Genomic DNA, 18,568 nt, shown 5'->3' with positions numbered 1-18,568 from the left:
AACCCCTCGTCACCGGGAGCCTTGGGACCCCGTACTTGGAATGGTCACGAGGGCAGGGTGTGATTCAAGTCTCTCCAGACTCATGCTTTCCCCTTTCCAGGGCCAAGCTTGCCCTGAGTTGAGGGGGTTGTGGCATTCCCCTCCCACCCTTAAACTGGGCCAGAGCCAAGGAAGGGCGGGGAAGGGGAGGAGGAAGTACTTTCAATGCCAGAAATCCCATTGTCATTTCAAGGAGGAACCAAGGTGATCCCAAGTAGCACAGAAACCCCTATAGTTCTGCAGTGGCAGCATGGCCCATGGGTGGGCACATGGGCTCTGGAGTCCCTGCCACTTTCTGGCTGTGAGACCTAGCCACTTAATCTCTCTGAACCTTGGTTCCTCACCAATAAAATGAGAGTGACACTAATTTCCACCTTATGGGTTGTTGGAAGAATTAAAGAAATTAGAGAAAGTCCTTAGCACAGAGCCTAGGCACATAGTAGGGATTCAATAAATGCAAGCTTTTTGTTGTTGTTGTTCTTTTTTCTTTTCCGTTTTAAAAATACTCTTTTATTGAAATATAAGTAGCATACATTATGTTAGTTTCAGCGGTACAACATAATAATTCAGGGTTTGTACATTGCGAAATGATCACCACAATGATCTGGTTAACATCCATCATCATCCATAGTTACAGAATTTTTGTTGTTGTTGTGATGAAAACTTTTAAGATCTACTATCTTAGCAATTTCAAATATGCAATGCAATGTACAGTAGTCACCACACTGTACATTACCTCCCCATGACTTCTTTTAGAACTGGAAGTTAGTACCTTTCGACTCTCTGCACCCATTTGGCCACACACACCCCTAACACTCTTACCCTGACTCCCTTACTCCCCTCAACCCCCTTCCTCACCTCTGCAATGACCAATCTGTCCTCTATTAAGCTTGGTGGGGTTTTGGTTTGGGTTGTTTTTTTTTAGGATTCCACATGTAAGAGAGATCATATGGTATTTGTCTTTTTCTCTCTGATTTATTTCACTTACCATAATGCTCTCAAGGTTAATGCAAGCTGTTTTGATTGTCTTTTGGATATTCACATTTTCACACACCCAGCCACACTCACACTGAGACATGCAAACAGCTCAGCCACATGTACACAAAGACACAGTGACACATGTAGACACTTAGGGAGGTCTACACAGAGTCAGGTAAACTCACTCACATGGGAATCACTGCCAACTCCCTCTGCCAGCCCCCTGCAGGCTCCTACACACCCCAATTGCCCCAAGCAGGAAGGAATCTTCAGGAGCCCTCCTGCCATAGCAGAACTTGGACAGGCCCAGAGCCTTGTCTTGTAGGTTCTTTGGGAGTAGGGAATGGGTGGGAGACGTGAGACCCCCAGGATGGGGTCTGCTCCTAGCAGGCAAGGAACTTGGCAAAAGTGCCAAGCTGGCAGGGTCTTTCCCAGCAGGAGATCCAGTTCCCTCCTCAGAGAGGGGAGACTAAAGATGAGCATCTTTCCTCATGGTGGGAAATGAGCACTTGCAGAAAAGGGTGAGCCTGGAGCCAGCCACAAAGTAAACAGCAGGGCCATTGCCTAGGCAACCGCAGGCCAGTGTGGGACGGGGCCCACCACAAGCCCTCTCCAACCCCCTGATTTACTCCACTCAGCAGCCCCTTGCTGTCTCAATGCATGCTCTCCATGTATCCATTCTGGTCTCTGGGCCTGTCTGGGATTCCCCAGAAGGAAGGGCCTATGCCTTCTCCATCAGAATGGGAGCTCTCTGATAGCAGCATTCATTGCTTGTTTGTTTGTTTATTTTTGCCTCATATCAATCTAGGGTCTCCCAGAGGTGATGACCCGTGTCATTCCCCTCAGATTGGAGACTGCTCATGGGCATGACCTGAGTCTCCTCCATCAGACTGAGAGCTTCATAAGGATGCAGATACTGAATTTTCAGAAATCCATTTGTGCTGCTAGAGTGCTTTGTACATAGCAAGCTCTCAGTGATTATTTGTGAATGGTGAGAACGTGGAGAAATTGAATCCCTTGTGCATTGCTGGTGGGGATGCAAAAATAATGCTGTTGCTATGAAAAACAGCATAGTGGTTCCTCAAAAAATTAAACATAGCAATTCCACTCCTCGTTCTGTGCCCGAAGAGGTGAAAGCAGGGACTCAAAATCTATGTGTACGCTCATGTTCATAGCAGCATTATTAATAAGCCAAAAGGTGGAAACAACCCAAATGTCCATCAACAGATGAACAGATAAACAAAATGTGGTCTATACATACAATGGACTTTTATTCAGTCTTAAAGAGGAAGGAAATTCTGACACAGGCTGCAAGATAGATGAACCTTGAGGACATTATGCTCAGTGAAATAAGCCAGACACAAAAGGACAAATATTGTACAACTCTACTTAAGTGAGATAACTAGATTCATAGAGATAAAAAACAGAATGGTGGCTGCCAAGGGCTGGGGCACTGCAAAATGTAAGTTATTGTTTAATGGGTAGAGCCTTTCAGTTTGGGAAGATGAAAAAGTTCTGTGGAGGGATGGTGGTGATGGTTGCACCACAATGTGAATGTATTTAATACCAATGAGCTGTACACTTAAAAAGCAGTACATTTTGCCCTGGTTGGTGTGACTCAGTTTGTTGGAGCATCAACCTGTAACCAAAAGGCTGCAGGTTCAGTCCCCAGTCCCAGGCATGTACCATCCAGGTCCAAGTGCATATGGAAGGCAACCAATTGATGCTTCTTTCTTGCATCAATGTTTCTTTCTCTCCCTTCCTCTCTCTCTAAAAGCAATGAAAAAATGTCCTTGGGTGAGGATTAAAAAAATATTTTTAAACAGTATATTTTATGTTATGTATATTTTACCACAATAAAAAAATGGCAAGATCAGATTTCTGGCCAAGATGGAGGCCTAGACAGACATGCTGCATTTCCCTCCACAACCAAGAAGGAATACAACTACCTCAAAACTAGAGACAACAGAAGTTCCACAAAATAGAGCTGCATGGAAGTCCAACAAACAAAGATATAAAGAAGAAATACTCATCCAGACAGGTAGGAGGAGTAGAGCAGGGGTGGAGAGGACAAGGTGTGGTGGTGGCAGCAGTGGCAGGCTGGTGGAAAGCGCAGTCATATGTTTTAAAAAGTTGGGAGGGACACCTGAGGAGCACTCCCAGCCCCAGACCAGACCCTGTAGCTCATGGTTCCAGCGCCGGGGAAAATAAAGCCTCATTGCTTCTGACTGTGAAAACCAGTGGGGGTTGGGGCGGAGGAAGAAACTGCTGGTCTCTCGTCAGAGTCCATTGTTTTTAAAGTGCCCCCATGCTCCTAGAATATCCGCAGACCCACCCACTCTGGGAATGACGGCCAGGGCAACAGCTAGAGAGGCACCAGTCCCATACGGAAATGGGAGAAGTGCCTGGAAAAGGGGCAAGTGCTGAGCAAGCGGCATTGTTCCCTCTCAAACCCCTCTTCCACATACAGTGCCACAATGTGGTGAAACGGGTTGCCCTATACTGATGACTACCGAAGGCTCCACCACTTACAACGTAACAGGAGTGACAGCTCTACCTAAAACACACAGGCAAACAAACACAGGAGCCTGTCAAGATGAGGAGACAGAGAAGTATGGCCCAAAAGAGGGAACAGATCAAGGTTCCAGTGGGAGAACTAAGCAACAAGGAGATAGCCAACCTTAATAGATGAGGAGATAGCCAACCTAACAGACGTAGAGTTCAAAACACTGGTGATAAAGATGTTCGCAGGCTTGACAGATATGCCTAAGTATGGCAAACGCATAAGGGAAGAAGTGAAGATTATGCTAAAGGAAATGAAGGAAAATCCACACAAAACCAATGGTGAAGGGAAGAAAACCGGGGTTCCAATCAATGATTTGGAACATAAGGAAGAAGAAAACAGTCAACCAGTACAGAAGGAGGAAACAAGAATTGAAAAAAATGAGGCGAGGTTTAGGAACCTCTGGGACAACTTTAAACATGTCAACATCTGAACCATAGGGGTGCCATAAGGAGAAGAGGAAGAGCAAGAAATTGAAAGCTTATGTAAAAAAATAATGAAGGAAAACTCTCCAAATTTGGTGAAGGAAATAGACATACAAGTCCAGGAAGCACAGAGAGTCCCAAACAAGCTGGACTCAAAGAGGACCGTACCAAGACACATTATAATTAAAATACCAAGGGTTAAAGATAAAGAGAGAATCTTAAAAGCAGCAAGAGAAAAGCAGAGAGTTACCTACAAAAGGGTGCCTACAAGACTATCAGCTGATTTCTCAAAAAAAACTTTGCAGGCAAGAAGGGGCTGGCAAGAAGTATTCAAGATGATGAAAAGCAAGGACTTACAACCAAGATTACTCTATCCAGCAAAGATATCATTTAGGATGGAAGGGCAGATAAAGTGCTTCCCAGACAAGGTAAAGCTAAAGGAATTCATCATCACCAAGCTATTATTATATGAAATGTCAAAGGAACTTACTTAAGAAAAAGATCAAAATTATGAACATTGAAATGACAACACATTCACAACTATCAACAACTGAATCTAAAAAATAAAAACAAAATCCAACTAAGCAAACCAGAATAGGAACAGAATCATAGATATGGGGATCATTTGGAGGGTTATCAGCTGGGAGAGGGAAGGGGGAGAAATGGAGAAATGGTGCAGGGATTAAGAAGAATAACTGGTTGGTACAAAATAGACAGGGGGAAGTTAGGAATAATACAGGAAAGGATGAAGCCAAAGAACTTATATGCACGACCCAGGGACATGAACTATGGGGGGTCGGATTGCTGGAAGGAAGAGGGGTACTGGGCAGAGGAGAGCAAAGGGGAAAAAAATGGGACTACTGTAACAACATAATCAATAAAATATACTTTAAAAATAAAAAAATGGCAAGATGAGAATTTAAATGGAAAAAAAAAATGTTCTTGAAAGAAGATGGAACAAATGAACAGGTGGGTCTCCCATTGGGGCCCAGAAGCAGACCCTGCCCACAGAGATTACCCGGGACAGCTGGACACCTCCTGCCTGGAGCACCTTTCCCTCCCACACCTCTCCATTGTGCCTTCTGAGACACCGTATTCTCATCTTTGGGGCCCTAGTACTCCCTGCACAGGGGGAGTTTTCAGGTTGCTAGGGATTCTAAACCTTGATACAGTAGGTTCTTGACATTGATGAGGACCTGCCATCTCCCAAAGTCTGAACTGATGGGGGCACAAACTTGGGGGATGTCACATCCCATGGTGTCAGATGGACCTTGGAAGAGTTTTCCTAGCAAAAGCTGGGCTAAGTGTGGGGTGCCTGCCTCCTGAGGGCTGATCCCGCACAGCATACACATCTATTTCAAGCACAAAACACCTCTAACATATACACACACAAGGGTGTGCACACAGAGGCAAGTTCCTATTCTCACATTCTCTCTCATGCACACATTCCAAGAAAAACATGCCTAAACACTGAAGGGTCAGAGATCAGGCAGGTCCCACGTGCAGGAGAGCCCCCTGCTGGCCCCAAGTGGGCAGGGCGCCCTCATTCCTTCCACCCTGACTCTCCCCACCGCTTTCTCCAGGCCCCTGGGTCCCCAGTCACACTCGAGGATTACCCCTTCCCATCTCCTACGGGGCAGCAGGGTCCCCTGCAGAAGGACAGAGTGACTACGGAAACTTAGGAAGGTCTAGGAGTACTGGGGAGAGGCTAGAGCCCCTCAGATCATGTTAAGGGCAGTCTTTCCTGGAGACAGGCCTTCCATGACTCTTCCCCCAAATCATCATATCCATTCTCTGACTCCACACTGGAAAGCTCCACACTGGGGGACCTCTGGGAGTGGCTCTCTCTATGAAGTTCTCCCTGTTGTCTGACCACCTAGGCAAAGATAACAGGTGCACCCACTGTTGTTGTTTGTTGTTTTTGTTTATTTTCCCCAAGTGAGAGCACAGTCCTAGTCAAGCTGAGACCACATCGCCTTCCAGAGCAGGCATTGGCAGATTCCGGAAGTCTTCCCCAAGGCACATGGGGTTCTCTGTGAAGAGAGGCTCCCAGCCCCACCCCTGAAACCACCCACCCCCTCACCCAGGCCCTGCCCAACCTGCCCGTCATCCCTTCACCCCACCTAGGAGCTGAACCTCTCCCTAATCCAGCCCCTGATGCCCCAGGGGCAGCTGAAAGGGTGGAGGGAACGGTGGCTCTACAGGGACAAACAACCTCCCCTGGGTCCTGCCCATGAGGGAGCTAAGAGGGTTTCTGGGCTGGGGTCTGTGGTCAGGACAGTTGGCATCGCCTTCGTCCCAGATCCTACCCCTCACCAGTTTGCCTAGCCCCAATGTTAATATTTGTTGAGCCCTTACTATATGCAGGCATGCTGCACATTCATTACCTCATTTAAGAGCAGAGCAACCTACTACCTTGGCCCGTTTCCCCCACCCCCAGTCTGATACTGGGTAGGAAATGCTGGGCTAACCCCCAGGAGCACTGAGGCCTGCGGGACAGAAGACTGGTGAGAAAGATCACTGTCCCAGCATCAAGAAGGCTGATATGGAGAAAGGGTCACATTTGCCATTGTTACTGTCCCTAATCTTTTTCTGGCTATGGGACTTCAAGGTGACACAGGTTTTCTTATTTCTTCAGCTACAAAATGAAACGAGGGGTAGAAGCCTGACAAAGTTGCTGGGAAAGCATTCTGGGAACTGACAAATGTGAGGTGTCATGGCGCAGCCCTGCATTCCACCCATCAAGAGTCAGCTTTGCTTTCCAAATGTCTCCTGAGTCTATCCATGTCCACTCTTCTGCTCCACACTGCCATCACTCCTCTGGCCCCTGACAGTCCAGACTAATCGTCTTAATATTATAATCACCAGACTCTGTGGGACATGTCTCCAGGCTCCACACCCACCGCACCCCCTTCCTCTGCGCTCCAGCTACCCTGGCCTCCTTCCAGTTTCTTTGAGGATCAGGCACCCCTCCAGCCTCAGGTCCTTTGCACATGCTGTTTCTGGAATGCTGTTTTCTCTTCCCCAGCTCCCTCCCTACCTTACCAGCCCACACCCTAATTAACCCCTACTCACCCTATAGTTTCAAAAAGAAAAAAAGAAAGTCACTTCCCCAGAGATCCCTCCTCTGGGCCCCAGACCTGGTAGGGTCCCTCTGCACCCTCTCACAGCACCCTTGAATTGGTGTCTGTGTATTTATGAGGTTATTTTGACCAACAAATCCCTCCTTCCCCCACCCCCAGGACTGTGAGTTCTGGAAGGAAGGGACCTTCCGCTTAGCTGGCTGTCAAGTCCAGAGCTCCTGTTACAAGGTGGGTACTGGGCAGACCATTTCTGAATGTGAAGGAATGAATGAGCCTTTCCTAAGAAAGAGTCCTTGGTGGGGGCGTCTACCTGGAGTAAGAGCTGCTTCAGATCTTTGTCTATCTTTTTGTATCCCACCCCTTCCTCAGTGGGAACCAGATCCAGAAAGCGGGGGTGCTGGAATAAGGGTGTAAGAGGTGGGGAGAAAAGGGAAACTGCTTCACTACCCTTTGCAGTGTCCTCTGTCCCCTCACTCCAGCTGGCCAAGCCCTTGTCCACTCAGGGCTGGCCCACCACATCCACAGTTCCCTCTCCCTGGAATACAACACTGGTCTCTCCCCTCCCCTCATCTTTCTTTAGCTGATCCCCTATCCTCCAGGTCTCAGCTTGACTTTCTTCTGAAAAGCTAAAAAACTTGCTAGGGTCCCAGAGCTGGTGGCATCTCTGATTCAAGCCCAGGTCTGTCTGCGGACAGAGCACGGATCCCAGGCTCTTAGCCACGGCATTCCTGTCCTCCTTACTACCAGTTTCTTTCTGGAGGCCCGGCCCAAAGGCATCCTCCTTCTCTCGGCCTCAGTTTCCTCCTGTGGGGTCGGCCGCCTCAAGATTTCAAGAATATTGGCTGAGAGGATGAAGGTAGCAGGGAAAGCAGTGGGAGGAGGGGACAAGGGGAGAGGAGAGGGAGGGAGGGAGGAGAGCGAACGGGGCGGCAGCTCTGGGCCAGCCAGACGTGAGAAACGCCAAGTATGCGAACTACGCCAGTCCCTGAGCTATGAATAGTGCGGCCAGGCTGGCAGCCCAGCTCTGCCCTTCCCCGCACTGCAGCCCCCCACCCCAGCCCTCCCACGCCAGCCCAGCGCAGGGGGCCAGAAATGGGGCGGAGGCCCGAGACCCGCTTGGACGCGGAGCCTGAGTGGCTGGAGCAAGGGGGTGTGGTCATGCAAATAGGAGCAACGAGCGTACCTGATTGGTGAGTCTCTGCGGATCTGGGAACTTGCGCCCAATAGGCACTCAACCAGTCACTAAGCGCCAGCCCTCAGCACCGAGCAGGGTCCCTGTTCTCACCCGCTTCCCTGGCGGCTGTGGTTCCCAAGCCTGGAGTCACCCTGTGACTCAAATTCCACTGATATTGTGCTCTGGACCTCTCACCCTCTTCTCTCAAGTCCCTGCAAGGATATGACCTTCAGACAACGTCCCTGCCCACCCCAGAGTGAGGTCAACCTGCCCTGCTTGGAGCTCATATTTCTGACAGTTGGGCACTTGGGAAATTGCACTGGCCTGTCCCTGCTCTGCCTCTGGACCTCTTGTCCTCATCAGTGACCACAGTGGGGAGCACACTGGGCTAGGGACCAAAGACCCAGTCCCCAGCCCAGTCCTACCCTTTGTGTGCCCTCAAACAAGTCAGTTAACCTCAGAGCCCCCTTTTTCTTTCATTCCAGGACTATTGGCTGGGTGTCACCGAGGGCCTGGCAATTGCGCTGGGCCCAGTGATGATGGGGAAAGAGGAGTCAAAGAGACCTAAGTTCAGGCCTTGGCTGTGGGACCCCAGTCATGTCTCTTCCCTCTCCAAACTTCAGTCTCCTGAGCTGTAAATGGTGTCCTTGAGAGGGCTCAGTATTAAGTGCCTGGAATCCAGGAGATGCTTAACAAATCTTAGTTTGCTAGTCCACAAGAGATTTTTTTTAATTAATAAAATAGTCACTGACTGTATGAAGATATAGACATGCAACAAATAAAGAGGCAGAGTGTTTAAAAGTTCTGAAGTAGGATTCAGAGGATTTTGGAATTTGGATCCCAGTTTGGTCCCACTTCCTGTTTTTCCTTTCACTAGTTATTAACCTCTCTGAGTTTCTGTTTCTGCATTTATAAAACAGAGATAATCTTTTCTTCATGGGGCTGTTGTGCAGATTAAAGAGACATTTTGTGTAAAGTGCTCAGTGCAGCAGTATCAGGCAGTGAAATATTCAACAAATGTTAGCTGCAACTGATTATCCTATTGTTATTTTTATGCCGTTCTCACAATGCAGTGCCAGGTGCTATTAGTCAACAATATTCAGTCAACAGGGCCTGAGCTAGAAGCTGAAGATAGAACAGTGAACAAGACAAAGCTCTACATTCATGGGGCTTCAGGCCTAGTGCCCAGAGGAGGAAATCCCTATATATTTGAGGACATTGTGGGGAGGTGCTTTACAGAGAAGGATATTTGAACTGGGCATTGAAGGATGAGTAGGAGTTTGAGAAATTGAGAAGGCAGGAAAAGGCTATTCAGAGAACGGGAAGAGATGATGTGGCAAGTTTCTGGAAAGGGGAAGATGGAGGGAGCTTCTATCCTGTCCTCTCCATCCCCAACTCCAGTTTCAGCCCTCATCATCTGGTCTGCTGCCTCCACTGCCAGACACCCTTCCAGGGCTTCACAGCACCTATGGGAGCAAGTCATGCTGGGTCTGGAAAGCCCATATCTCCCTTCTATGCCCACCACCCCTCCATTGTCCCAGCAGATATCTTTCAAGCCTGGGCCAGCCTCACCTCCTCAGTGAAGCCTTCTTTCCCCCAGAGCTGGAGCATCTTTAGAAGAAGCAGGGGCTCAATCCTGTTTGTTGATGGAGCCCTGAGACGCTCCATACCACTCAAGGGCAACCCTGTGCACAGCAGTCACAGAGAAGCAGAATATGATCACATGTCTGCATCCTCCATCCCTCCTTCATTATGTAGACCCCTACCTGGATTTCAAGGCTCAGCTGGGGGCAGGGGAGAGTGTTCACCTTCCCAGGGTGGGACAGTGTTCTCCCAGGCTCTTCTTTGTCAGGGAAGGTAGCAGTGACACAGGACAGGCTTAGGATTCAGAAAGTCCCAGATTTAAATTTGGATGCTGGGCGGCCTTTGGTGGAGTTATTTGCCCTCTCAGGGTCTTAATTCTTGTATCAGTAAATATACAGTCACTTCGTGATAACCCTTGAAAATTCATCAAAAAAAGTTTCACTAAAGAATCCTCAATGGTAGGCTTGGAAACAGGAAATGAGAGAAAAGAGATTAATCATGTCGCCAACTGATTTTTAACCAATCCCTATAGCAAGTCTACCCAGCCACACTGTTTCAATCTTTAAACCACTGTTACCGCCTTAGTGGCCACATTCATATCAAATGATGTCACTGTGAAGACACTCACTAGTGTCTGCTTTGGGTCTGTCTCCCCGGTTGTGCCAGATCATTTTTATGTTAATATTTTTGGCAGATGATGTCAAGGAGTGTTCTGGACTGGCAGACAGTGAAGATGCAAATCTCAGAATCTGTGGTTATAAAATCTTAGTGGTTTTTAGGTGGTAGGAAAAACAGACAAGAAACCCCTTGAGGGGAGGATTGTGTCTTTTTTATCCAGGTCCCAAGAGCCACAGAGAGGAAATGAGAGGGCACACAGGAATGATCACCAAATGAAAAAAGAGCAGTTGGCATTAAGATCTGGCTGCTGCCTGATTTTCCCAGGCACAGAAAGAATCTCCAGTCTCTGGAGTCAGGTCCTTCTCCTGCCACAGGCTGAAATTAGGGAGAGGGCAAGACGACACTGTATGCAAGCCAGGCCTGGGAATGTCCTCAATGCCCCAGTCTCTGGGAGAACACTTTCCCTAGCACTGTGAGACCTAAGAATCTGGGGGCCACTGGACAAGGAAGAGTCCCAGTGGGGAAGGAAAAGGGGATGTGTGCGTCTTTCCCTGTCTCGTCGGCAGCCCCAGCATGGCCCCCATTTCCTGACTCCCACTCTCCCCTCTTACAGACTCTGGGCTCAATCTCAGCTGCCCCCTCACTCCCACCAGGTGCTGCAGGGCAGAGGTGGGGCACAGTACCAAGGCTTCATTAGAGTTAATGAGGGCCCAGCTCTGCAGATGGCAGTGCAAGATACAGTGCAGAATCGCCTGCAGCCCCCACCCCCCACTGCCTTGGGCCCTCAACTCCCTCCGCCCCCTCTCTTGAAAAGAAACCAAGGTCACACCCTCAGACAAGGTAAAGGAGATTTGGAAGAATCTTCCCAAGTACAGAGAATGTCATGATGCCACCAAGAGATCGGGATGTGGGGGGCATGAACCAGAAAACAGCATCAGGGTAGGGTTCTCACCTGGGCTGCCAGAGGCTCCACTGTCCACTGCTCAGTTCAAAAACCAACCAAGCAACCAGAGAAACCCCTAACAGAAACTGATCTCCACTCCCTCCTTTCACGGAATCACAGTAGGTCATCAGGAGAGACCAGGGGCTCTTCACTACTCCCGGATTGGAACCCAGCAGCCTGAGCTCCCTTCTCACCTGGCTTCCACCCAGCCTCTTCCTCCCACTTTAGCCTTTCCCTTGACCTCTGCCTCTGTCTCCTCACCCTTGTCCTTTCTCTAGGCCTCAGTATCCTCAGGAGTCAAATGGAGAGGGGTGGCCTCCAGCTGAAACTCTTGAAGATGTTCCCTCTCAGGAGGGCTTCTCTCTTCCCTCCCTCTCTCTCTTTTGAAGAACAATACAGATCTTCCTTCACGCTGAGAATAAGGGAAGCTCTGTGGTAGAGGGTAGGGTCTCCACTTTAGCCTCTCCTTTCAGCCTTTTGGGGGCTCTCAGGAGCAGGTAAAGCTCTGAGGGCCCAGACCTCCACCCTGCATCCACCCCGAATTCCCTCCCAGGAGCTCTCACACCCTGTGAGGAACGTAAAAAGGAGAAAGAAGCTGTGGATCAAGGAGCCCAGAGTCAGACAGAAGCCGAGCTGGGAATGATAGAAGCCAGGCACAGGGCCAAAATGAACTCTGCCCTTCCCTATATTGACCCCCACTTGGACGCCAGGACCCTAGAGCAGTTGTCCTCCCACATGGCTCTTACATGTGCCCCCAGCCTGGCCACATTCCTCCAGCCCACACACCTCCTGCCAGCCTGCCCGCCCAAAGGCACTGGATCTGCTTCCATCCTTGGCTTGCAGGTCTCAGTCACCCTGACACCCAGCCCCAAGCTGTGTCTCCACCCAGGGATACAGGCTGAGCTTTGAAAGGGTCACTTCAAAGAGGACCTGCCTGTGAGAGCCCAGCCAGACCCAGGGCTGGCTCCTCGGCCAGATTCCCGGCGGCTGGGGACAAAGGCTCCACTGTTCCTCCGACCCCCGGACGCCCCCAAATGCACTGGGCATAAGAAGTCTTTCTTTCCCCAGTTCCGCTCCTTACAGGCCCCTGCTCTTTGCCACTGGGAGTAGCCCTGGCCCCTCCTCCAGAAGAGGCTGGGAGTGGTGGGACAGGGAGCTATCAGTTCCCCCATTATCACCACCACCATACACCCACCCCCTTGGGCAGCCAGAATGCGGAGGCAGTCCTGGGGCCGACTTTAGGACTAGTGTCCCAGGGCCTCACTGCCCGGTAAGCGCCAAGCCCTTCCCAGGCCTGCAAGGGCCTCCCACCTATCAGAAGTATACCCATCCTTCCAGGCCTCCTTCGGGCAGCCTCCCAGGACTCCCTGTTCTTAGAGGAGCCTCCCAGTACAGCCTAAACCACAGCTGCCAACCTCTCACTACTCTCCCCATCCCTGAGAGCGGGAACTAGGTCCCACCTGCTCCTCTCACTTCCTCCCACACGGTGCTGATCCCAGAGCAGAGCCCTTAAGGTTTTCTGTGTCAGCCTCACACGCAATGCCTGAGTTCTCTCTAGTCCAGAGTTCTCTCTAGTCCAGCCTGTGCTTGCTCAACTCCACTGACTGGGGCCCTCATTACCTCCAGAGGCAGCTCATTTCCTCTTCAGATTACTCCAACCATAAAGGGTTCTCTCTTTCTCTCTCTTTTTTTAAAAAAGATTTTATGTATTTACTTTCAGAGAGTGGGAGGGAGGGAGAAAGAGAGAGAAACATCAGTGTGTGTGAGAGATACACCAGCTAGGGACCTGGCCCACAACCCAGGCTCGTGCCCTGACCAGGAACTGAACCAGTGACCTTCCTGTTCACAAGCCAGGGTTCGATCCACCGAGCCACACCAGCCAAGGCTAAAGGGTTCTCTTTATTGAGCCCAAAGTGTGTTGTTTTCATTTCCATTCATCGATTATTGTTTGTTTAATAATAGTTGCTACTAATGGTTGAGATTCCCAAATGTCAGCCACTTTACCAATATTACCTTGTTTAATCCAATTTAATCTGAACCAATTTTGAGGGATTATTTCAGGGCTAAGAAATTTGAGGCTAAAAACAATTAAGTAATTTGGCCAGGGTTACATATTGAATGAGGGGTTGGGCTGAAATCTGAACCTCAGCAGGCTGAAGTCAGGGCCCAGACACTCGACCTACCTCCCAATGCACCGAGGGGCTGCGCTGGGGCAGACATCGTCCCCACACTAAGTCTTCTTTCTCCTGTACAGCTCCCCACCAGCCTTTGTCAGTGCATGAAGTGTGACCTGGTGATGGACACTGACTGATGTTCACTCAAACTGGCAAATGGGGAGCAGGGGAAGTCGGAGGGGAAGTAGTCACTTCCGCAGGGGCACACAGGTCTAAGGAGATGACCCTAGGCATCTTAGGGTTTAGGACTGGAAAGGACTAGAAATCCAGCACCCCTTCCTGTGAGAAAGAATGGATAGCTATGACTGGCCCTGCCTCCGTGCGCCCTCCAACTTGAAAGATGCAGAATCTCCCACCAAGGTGGTGCATTGGGCTGGACATCTCAGGGCCAGAGAAGAAAAAGAAACAGACCTTTTCAATCCAACCTGTAGTCTTTCCCCACGTGCCCATGGCTCAGCCCTGAACCCTTGGAACTCTGGGAGAAGAAGGGAGAGAGAGAGGGCAAGAGAGAAGTCAGAGGACTGGGAGGCCCTAGAGAGCCCTGTTAAGCAGTGGAGGACAGTCATGACAGGGTGTGGGCGAGCTTTCCTTTCCTTGCTAGATTTGGCTCAGGCCCTCCTGCACAGATACCACTGTAAAGCACCTCTAGGCTGCCTTCCCAAGACACCAATCCCAACTACTTCCAAAGGCTTAGATTATGGAATTCTGTGGTTTTTCCACGCACTGTCAGTCAGTCAACTAGCAGGGCTACATGCCAGGCTCTGTGAATATGAATATAAACATGACACCTCTGGGCCTGCTTGGAATGAGGGTAAGAGCAACGCCAACTCCTTGACTCTGTCACTAGCTGTGTGACCTTAGGAAGCCACGTTTTTGTCTGTCAAATGGGATGATGATAATGTACCTACTGAGAGTGGTAAACGTTTTGGAAGTAGTTGCTATTATTATTTTTCTTGCCCTCAAATAATGCCAGTCTGGTGGGGGAGACTGAAGTGTAGACCGACGGTCACAATGCCAGGGGCAGAGATGGACACGGTGCACCCTGGGAGGCCAGGGGAGGGGCTGCTCCCTGGCCTGCACTTCACAAACATTTATGGAGAATCACTCAGTGCCAGGCACTGTGCTGGCCACTGGGGACACAGAGATGAACGGGACACATTGTCCACTCATCCTTGCTCCTCCCCGCCCTCCCTCTTCCTCCCGGGCCCAGTCCCAGAACTCTGCACTGAGGGGAACACCAAGGACAGAACGATGTGTGGAAAGGCATGGCCTAGGGGTCCGGCAGTCAGAACACCTGGGTCCATGTCCACCACTCACAGGCTACCTGACCTCGGACACTCTCTGACCTCAGTTTCCCCACTGTAGCATGAGGGAGTTGGACAAGATGACCCCTCTGGTCCTGACCCACACTGACAGGTGATGAATAGGCTCCACCCCACAGGGCTTTAAACTTGCCCTGAAGTCCAGTCCCAAGGCCAGCCCAGCCTGCTCTCCCACTGCGGCAGTGGGGAGAAGATGCCTGCCTGGCACTGACTAACACTGCCCTGCTGATGAGCTGGCACAATTTCACATGGAACAGGGGCCTGGATCTAAAGGCGGGTGTTTGAAGGGGGTGGGGGTGCTAGGGGAAAGGCAGAGCCAGCTCCTGCAGGCCCTATTCATGGCTCTCTCTGGGGAGGGAAAGAGAGCAGGATAATTAAATCAGGCTTTGTCCAAATCCCTGACCAAGCCAATATCTCACCTTTGAAACTCTGCAGCCAACAGAGCAGGGCTGATGCTCCTTCAGAAGGAAAACACCAATGAACCGAGCCAAGGCCAAGTGCTATGGGCTAGCATGGGGGGATGGCGGATGGCGCTGGAAGAGTAAACAAGCTGATTCCCCCACCTACCAACCACAGACACCTGAGGTCTCACTGCCCTGATGTGGGAGCGACAGAAGGACAAGGCAGGTCCTGAGAAGAGGCATAGCAAGGTGAGAGTATGTACTTGAGCCAGGTAGCTGGGACCCTACCCTGGCTCTGCCACTTACTAGCGATATGATTTTGGTCAAGCTATTAGCTCTCTGTGCCTCAGTGCCCTCAACTGTAAAACGAGGATAATAATGATACCCACTTTATGTGTGTTGTGAAGATTAAATGAGGTAATTTATATAAATCCCGGCCCAGAGTAATTGCTATCTATGTCTTAGCTATCAACTGTACTATTAAAGCAACTCCTCCTTAAAAACACCTTTTTTTAGGCACTAATGTATATGCTTATTTGACTATATTTGCATCCCCTATGAATCTCTCTGGATTTCTGCACTGGAATCCAACTTCATAGGAACCTACCTAACCCACTGTCCTTGAGGAAACTTCCCTGCATGGTGTTCCAGGCTAGCCTGGGATGCTGTAGCTCACAAGCCTCTCCCTGGAAGTTCTCTCAAAGAGCTAACTGCAATCCCTCATATTGTAACTTTTTCCATTCTTTCCCATTGTAGTCTCTCTCTCTCTCTCTCTCTCTTTTTAAATCCTCACCCAAGGATATGTGTACTGATTTTAAAGAGAGAGGAAGAGGGGAAAAGACAGACAGAAAGACAGAGAGAAACACTGATTCATTACCTCCTGCACATGCCCTGACCTGGGATCAAATCTGAAATCTAGGTATGTGCCCTGACCAGAAATCGAACCCACAACCTTTTGGCGCATGCGATACATGCCAATCAACTGAGCCACCTGGCCAGGGCTAGTCTCTCTTTTAACCATATACTTCATGAAATCCTTCTAAGAATCCCTGCAATGAAGGATGAAGCAATAAATACCTATTCCCACTCCTACATGGCCCTTTTCTGTACCAGCACCCTCCCTTGCCCCCATTCCCATCCATGCCAAAAATGCTGCACCCCTGGAGGGCCAGACCGGCCTCCTGCTCCCCTTCACCATGAACTCAGGGTCTACCTGAGGAGGGAGCACAGAAGTCTCCATCCAGGCTGCCCAGACACAGGCCTATTCCCCAGGACCAGTTCCTCTCTACTTGGATTGGGATCTTCAAAAGCCTGTCCCATTCCCCAAGGCGTCCTAAAGCCACCTTTTTAATAATGCTCCCTTCTGAAAAGTTTTCATCTCGTGACTCCCATCAAGAGACTGGGGGTCCTTGGATGCAGGAACTAGGATCTCCTAGCTCCCTGGGGGGTGGACTCAACCACCCTGTGAGCAAGTGGAGAGGCTGGGGCTGGGGGCCTTTGGGTTGTGCTTAGAGGTGAAATGACTGGTTATGTAATCGAGATTCAAATCACATGCCAATGAGCACATCTCAGTGAGAGTAGCCACTTTTGGGAATGGAACGGTTGCTCTGGCAGAGGCAGACAGCCACATGGGATCAAAGCCATCCACTCCCAGCTGGGTCACAGGGTAGGGGTTGGGGTGGAGATGTTAGAGGGATGGAAATGAAGTATGTGTTGGGGTGGGGGGGAAGAGTCCAAGGGACTGAGGCTTAATGACCTCCACCCCCACCCCCTGTCCATCCTGAATTTCAAGTTTGTAATTAGGAACACTTGGCTGAAAGGTGGAGGGGGAGCCGGGGAGAGATGCGGTTTGAGGGAGAACTGAGCCTACATCCATCCAGTTCCTGAGAAACGCACTAGACTCAGAGTTTGCAAAGTGCCAGACCCCGCTTCAACTCTGGGGGAAGGGCTGGGGAAGAACATCCCTAAGTCTCTCAGCCCCGTCAAAAGTGAAAGAGGCCTCAGCCCAGACCTTGATCACAACCTAGACCCCCGGGGAACTTCTTTTGCAAGCTCAGGGAACGACTGGCCTGACAACGTTCAACCCTTCAACTTGGGAAGGGGAGGAGTGTGTGCTCGGGTGCTCCATCCAGCAGGGCTGTGCGGCCAGGCTCAGCAGTAGGGGGCTGGCCCGATGGGGCCCGGAGGCCCCTGCTGGCCCCTCCCCAGCCTCAGCAGCTGGCAGATGAAAGAACCCAAGCAAAGCAGCCTAGCGCTGAGTAATCCCCTGGCACCCAGCGACCAGACCCACCCACAGCCAGTCCGAGGGGGCAGAGAGAGCAGCCGCGCCTGCAGGACCAGGGGTCCCGAACCTGTTTCTCTTCTTCGCGACCCAGTGGGGCGGGGGAATCGCGCCAGGCAGTTCGTCGCAGGGTCCGGCCCGGCAGGGGGAGAGTGTGGCTCAGGGTGGGGGGTGTGCGGCCGCAGTGGTCAAGGACATCTCGCTCCGGGAACCCCCTCCCCCACTCCCTCTCCCTCCAGCTGTGCCGGGGCCTCGCCAACGGAAAACGAAAACTCGGGCAGAGGAAACGGCGGCAGGCGCCCCGCCTGAAAAATCCGGACAAAAGGCGCGGACCTCCGTCCCCGCTGGTCGGCCGCCGGGGTCCTGGCACTGCCGTCCTAATCTGTGCCCCTGCCCCGGCATCCCTGTGAGTTCCAGGCCCCTGCCTCCCTTCCTCCTTCCCTCTCCTCTGGCCAGAGCAGCTCTCGATCCGGCCCCCTTCCCGCTGCCACCAGCCTATACTTGCAGCCGTGCCCGCGGTGCCTGCGTCGTGCGTCCCAGGCTGTGCCTGACAAGCAGGGGCGCGACGACCCCGACCCTACCTCCAGTTCCCCGGCATTGCCTGGATCCACCCCCTCCCCTGGCCCAGGGCCTCACCTGGGGGGGCCGGGGCTCCGGACGGGGCGGGATCCCGACCAGGCAAAAGGCGACTCCATTCATCGGGCGGCAGCGGCGGCTCTGCGCCCAGAGCGCTGTTGGGGGAGCGGGCAAGGACCAGGGTGGGGCGGGACCCGCTCCCTCGCTCCTCCCCCTGAGCTTCCGACGGGGCGCACGCACCGCCTCTCCTTAGAGTATCAGACTCATAAAGGGGGCTGAGGCAGGGGGTTGCGCTGGCAGCAGAGCTAGAAGGCAGAACACAGCCTGGGGAAGAATTGGTCTCAGCGAGACGATCTAGGCCAGCTTCCAGGGCACAAGCCCAAACAGACGGTGATCTGGGCTGGCCA

At 51.2% G+C, this 18,568-nt stretch overlaps 1 protein-coding gene across 3 annotated transcripts in view; it reads right to left on the bottom strand.

Moving 5' to 3' along the window:
- Nucleotides 1–18,290, bottom strand: part of ARHGAP23 (Rho GTPase activating protein 23) — a 69,337-nt gene extending 51,047 nt beyond the window's left edge. For all 3 annotated transcript variants that reach the window (XM_090257212.1, XM_090257217.1, XM_090257214.1), the window contains exon 1: nucleotides 18,222–18,290. In XM_090257212.1, coding sequence (XP_090113338.1) covers nucleotides 18,222–18,284 — 63 coding nt within the window. In that variant the 5' untranslated portion in view covers nucleotides 18,285–18,290. The remainder of the gene's footprint in view (nucleotides 1–18,221) is intronic.
- Between the last annotated feature and the right edge of the window lie 278 nt (nucleotides 18,291–18,568).

The sequence above is a fragment of the Furipterus horrens genome, unplaced genomic scaffold, assembly GCF_987537825.1.
Source record: "Furipterus horrens unplaced genomic scaffold, mFurHor1.1.pri manual_scaffold_11, whole genome shotgun sequence".
Lineage (NCBI taxonomy): Eukaryota > Metazoa > Chordata > Mammalia > Chiroptera > Furipteridae > Furipterus > Furipterus horrens.
This window is presented reverse-complemented; position numbering and strand designations above follow the sequence as displayed.